Genomic DNA, 5,205 nt, shown 5'->3' on the forward strand with positions numbered 1-5,205 from the left:
GACACAAAACAAAAAAGGGTACGACAACATATACGAAGCAAAACGGCACCGTTTTAATATTTGAATAAATGGACAGATTGAAGCCACCACGTGGTTGAGTGGAAGTTACCATTAGCTCCACTTGTACAACTTTCTTATACATAACAACAGTTGGCACTCGCCAATGGCATTTTCGTAATTAAACTCAAATACAAGCCTATTTATATCACCCCTATTTCACCTCGTTACCATCGATCAAAAATAGACTAAATACGCCAAAAAAATAAATAAATTAATTATTTAAAATTTTATTATTAAAAAGAAAAAAAAATATAAATAAAATAAAGTTGGAACCTTTCTCTGTCACACACTCTCTTCTGAGTCTCTCTCTCTCTAGAGAAACTAGAAAACCAGTATTTTGATTTTCTAGAGAGAGAAAGTTTCGATCTTTTTCAATTTTTTTTTTATTATTTTGGGGAAGACACAGAGGAATGATGTTGAAGGTTTCGTGCAATGCGGCGGAACAAATTCACTCCTTAGCCCAATGCCGATTCTTTGGGCCGCCAAAGTCAAAGCCCAGGCCCATTTTTACTCGCCGGAGAGTTGGGGTCTCGTTCTGTAATCCGACGACGAAAAGTTCCGTTCTTGCTGTGGTTTCTGACCGGAGTAGCGGTGGTGTTGTTGCTTCTGAAGATGTTGATACTGGATTGGGGAGTTTGGCTGACCGGTTGAGACTTGGAAGCTTAACTGAAGATGGGTTATCGTATAAGGAGAAGTTTATTGTGCGTTGTTATGAAGTTGGGATTAACAAGACTGCTACAGTTGAGACCATTGCTAATCTCTTACAGGTTCTCCATTGATCTGAAAATTTAGTTTTTTTTTTTTTTTTCTAATTAGATTTGTTTTCTTTGGCTTTTTCTTAAACAATTGTGTTTGAGTTTGTTGTTGTTGTTGTTGTTGTTGTTAATCTATGTTATTTTGTTTTTGAATAATTAATTAAAGAGTCACATAGTTTAATTTAAGTAAGTTTAAGTTAAATTTTTGTTGTGTTAAGATTTTTGCTTTACCAAGTTCATGTGGATGTGATTAGTAAAGTTATCATTTTTTTCTTATCTAGGGGAATTAGGAGGGAGTCTAGTAGGGAATGGAAGATTTGAAAATCTGGGTTTTCATTATTCTTAGTGACCTTGTATTTATGAGTCATAGCTACTTAGCCTGTCCTGTATTTATTTATAAATTATCTCAAGTCACTCTCTCTCTCTCTCTCTCTCTCTCTCTCTCTCTCTCTACCTTGTATTCATAGGGACTAGACGCTATTGCAAATTATGAGATTTTTATTTAGGCTGCATTGTATTCATAAGCTAAATCTTTCACTCTCTTATTTCCTGTACTAATGAATTCAATGGTAATTAGGTACTGTTGTCAAAGTTGGATTCTTGGGTATTGTTAGGAGGGAGTCTAATTACACTCTCTCTATGTTTTACTCATTTTCTCCCATAATTCATAGGAACTAGGAACTCTTAGAACTATTGGTTTCTCACTATTCATTCTCTCACCTAACTCAATAGGGATTAGGGACAGTTAGAAAAGTTGAGTTTTATTGCTCCTCGTATTCATAAGCAATCATTCTCTCTCTCTCTCTCTCTCTCTCTCTCTCTCTCTCTCTCTCTCTCTCTCTTGAGAGTCCTCACTCACAAGTTACTGCACGAAGTTTGTATAGGATCAAACAAATACAAACAAAAAATGCAAAATTAATACAGAAAATTTCCTACTAAGATCTAAGAAAGAAAGCCCCTCAAAATTTTTTGCTCTTTAAAACCAAGGAGCAATCCAGAATTTAATCTTTTCCCACAAATATTTTGCTGTGGAATTCTCATTTATCCATGTTGTATTCGTTTTGTCTCATATATCATCAACAGAGACAGGTGATTAATTCCAAGTACCTTCTGGTCATAAATGTCCTCTCTCTAGTCTCATACTGTCAGTGTGTATTCATTTTTCTCTGTTTGTCTCAATGGGGGGACTAGGAAGTATTGCTAAATTTGGGTGTCAGGGTTACATGTCTTTTCATTGTCTCTCTTACTCTCATTTAATAGATAGCTACCTTCTACTGTTAAGTTCCCTCAATCTCTTCCCTCATTTAGTAGATAGTCCTTTTACTGTTAAGGACTGATAGTGTTGCCACATGTAAGTTTCATAGCTACCTTGAACTCACTCATACACCTCTCTTTCTCTAAGCTTCTTTTCCTATTTTCATTCCTCTGGTCCTGTAACTGTGTCATGCTTTGATTACTGCAGATTTGTGATTAGAAGATTATATTTTACATTATTGATCACACTAGTAGACTTTGTATGTCATTATGGGAAATTTGTAAGGTTGTCAGCTTTGCAAAGAGCCAGTTACTTTATTGACAGTAGATAAATTGTAACTATTCTATAAAAGTCTCAGTTTTGTTTCATTTAATAAAATATCTTGGTGAAACTTACGGTGCAGGAGGTTGGATGTAACCATGCACAGAGTGTTGGGTTTTCAACTGATGGTTTTGCAACAACAACCACCATGAGAAAAATGCATCTCATATGGGTTACTGCTCGAATGCACATTGAAATCTATAAATACCCTGCTTGGTAGGTTCTCTTTTTCGATACTCCCAGTTGATTTCTGATTTTAACTGTGATTCTAACATGTCAGCATGTGTGGCAGGAGTGATGTGGTTGAAATAGAAACATGGTGCCAAAGTGAAGGTAGAATTGGAACTAGACGTGATTGGATACTCAAGGACTACGCCACTGGTGAAGTCATTGGAAGAGCAACAAGGTGCTTATCATGCCATCATTTTGTACTTCCTATAAAATGCAAACATGAATCATTAGGTTCGGTAATGGAACGAGTAAGAAAAATAACATATTTAAAACAATTAATTCATGCCCAAATAAAAGTGAAAAAAAATTAAATCCAAACTAGCCTTTTTTTTCCTCTTCCAATTATTGATATGGGGGTGGAATTTAATAATACATTTACTTAGATTATGTCTAAATGCAAACATAATTTAATTGGAAAAATAGTTTCTTGCTCTTTCCAATTTCCTAAAAAAAAATTTCTTATAGTTGGTAGTAGGTGCCTTGAAGGTTGACTTGTTTGAAGTTATAGGAATTAATGCTTCAACTAATCCCTTGTGGCTTTGAAAAGTTGCAATGTTCTTCCTTGTAAATGTAAATGTAGCTGTAGTATCTTCGGTTGTTGCTAGACATAATGGCTTAAATGGGTACCTTGATCATGGTCTACTGTGTCGAAAGATTGTCTAGTTTTCATCTGATTGTTAACAATAATGTGATGTTGAGTGTGGAGTTTGTTATCTTATCAAGGATTCATACTCTTTGACTACTATTAATTTTGAGTCTCTTGCAGCTGATATTTATCGTAACCTGAAGGTCCTGCACTATTATATCTTTTGTAATCACTTTCCACTATAATTACTTGATTGGAAATAATTAATAACCATTGAATTATACTAACTGATGAAAACGACGCTTTCTAGGCCATTTAACTATGCCAGCCTCGCTGCTTGAAGAATTTTTGTCTGCAGTTTCTTGTGATTTTGTTATTGTCTTTAATTTTGACCTTAGTTGAACTGTTTGGACATTTCTTCAACTTCAACTGATATTACTTTTCTGATCAATTTATCTTGGTTCCTATTCTATGCATGTCTCATCTTTCAAATTGCAGTTTGAGAACTGATTGTATGTATGTATGTATTTTTTCAGCAAGTGGGTGATGATGAATGAAGACACCAGACGACTTCAGAAAGTGAGCGATGACGTTCGAGATGAATACTTAGTATTTTGTCCTCGAGAACTTAGGTTGGTTCTGTTTCTTATTCACCAGTACTGGATGTCTGCTGAGTTCATGTTTGTTAAGTTTTATATGATTATAGCTTAACAGGAATAGACCGGTATTAATTGGTATTTCTTTGTATTTATAGATTAGCGTTCCCAGAGGAGAACAATAGCAGCTTACGGAAAATACCAAAACTGGAAGATCCGGCTGAGTATCACACGAAGGGGCTTGTGGTATGATACCTAAACTTGTCTAAAACAATATTCTAATCTCTTTATGTGTTCTTAGCATGCTTTTGAATTTGTTGGCAGCCCCGCAGAGCTGATTTCGACATGAATCAGCATGTTAATAATGTAACATACATTGGTTGGGTCCTTGAGGTTAGTATCTATTTTCGGTGTATTTCAGTTTTTACCTTTTTGTTAGAGAACACCTAGCTGACATCAATATGTTGTGTCTCCATGGCAGAGCATACCTCAAGAAACCATTGATAGCCATGAATTGCAGTCTATCACTTTAGATTATAGACGGGAATGTCAACACGACGACATAGTTGAATCCCTTACAAGCGTGGAAGCGATTGAGGAAAGGGATTCAATCCATTCTCTTAACGGAATCACAAATGGTTTCGCTGCAGCAGCTGGAAATAAACAACAAGACTGCAAGCAGTTTCTGCATTTACTGAGATTGTCAGGCGACGGTCTTGAAATAAACCGAGGGCGAACCGAGTGGAGAAAGAAGTGTCCAAGATAATGAAATAATCCTACTACTCAGTCAGCTCCCTCCTTCCCTAGTCTTATTATCTTTGGTTTCATCAGCCTCCCATATGAACAATAAAAATATAGGCTTTTTTTTTCTTATCTTATTTTTGGGATTTTGCTTTCAAGTTGTGGTTTGTTTGTTTCCATTAGGAGTTAGGTTTATCAAGTTTTTGTCCTCTTACTGATATAGAGATCATCAGTTGTGAAGGCAGAAGATAGAGTGAGAAAGAGAAATAATTTGATATACCACTCAAAAACTCAAACTGGATGAAAATAATAATAATAATAATAATTATTATTGGTTTTGTTATAATGTTTAATTAATAGGTGAAAGGTCTGAACTTTGTTTCTGTAGCTGTTCCAAATCTTTGTGTGGAATTTATACATAAAGTTTGTGAATCTTATCGTATCAAATGCATTCAATTATGCTCTAAAGCACTTTTCTTCACTTGTTTTCTTATACATATCCATGAAAACATGGCTTATCTTTCCTTAGGGAGCTAATGAAATCAAATAGAATGAAAAAAGAATAATTTTTATTTTATTTTTAGGAAATTTGCGGCAAAAGTCTCCAAAAAGTTCAGTTTGATACAGAGAAGTCCCCAACCTCTAAAAATAGCGGCAATA

The 5,205-nt window shown here is 35.0% G+C and overlaps 1 protein-coding gene across 1 annotated transcript; it reads left to right on the forward strand.

The window, feature by feature from the left end:
* The first annotated feature begins 231 nt into the window (after positions 1–231).
* On the forward strand, positions 232–4,883 carry LOC115712947 (oleoyl-acyl carrier protein thioesterase 1, chloroplastic). The gene is made up of 7 exons (XM_030641381.2): positions 232–827; positions 2,474–2,607; positions 2,684–2,797; positions 3,745–3,840; positions 3,963–4,050; positions 4,129–4,197; positions 4,286–4,883. Exons 1-7 carry the CDS (start codon positions 471–473, stop codon positions 4,568–4,570), a joined length of 1,143 nt encoding a protein of 380 aa, XP_030497241.1. The 5' UTR covers positions 232–470; the 3' UTR covers positions 4,571–4,883.
* Positions 4,884–5,205: the final 322 nt, after the last annotated feature.

The sequence above is a fragment of the Cannabis sativa genome, chromosome 4 (assembly GCF_029168945.1).
Source record: "Cannabis sativa cultivar Pink pepper isolate KNU-18-1 chromosome 4, ASM2916894v1, whole genome shotgun sequence".
Taxonomy (NCBI): domain Eukaryota; kingdom Viridiplantae; phylum Streptophyta; class Magnoliopsida; order Rosales; family Cannabaceae; genus Cannabis; species Cannabis sativa.

Excerpts from the sequence above, each read along its gene's own strand:
- LOC115712947 (XM_030641381.2), top strand. The coding sequence starts at position 471 with ATGATGTTGAAGGTTTCGTGCAATGCGGCGGAACAAATTCACTCCTTA. Across the intron at positions 2,798-3,744 it reads GTCATTGGAAGAGCAACAAG|CAAGTGGGTGATGATGAATG; the intron begins GTGCTTATCATG and ends GTATTTTTTCAG. Across the intron at positions 4,051-4,128 it reads ATCACACGAAGGGGCTTGTG|CCCCGCAGAGCTGATTTCGA; the intron begins GTATGATACCTA and ends ATTTGTTGGCAG.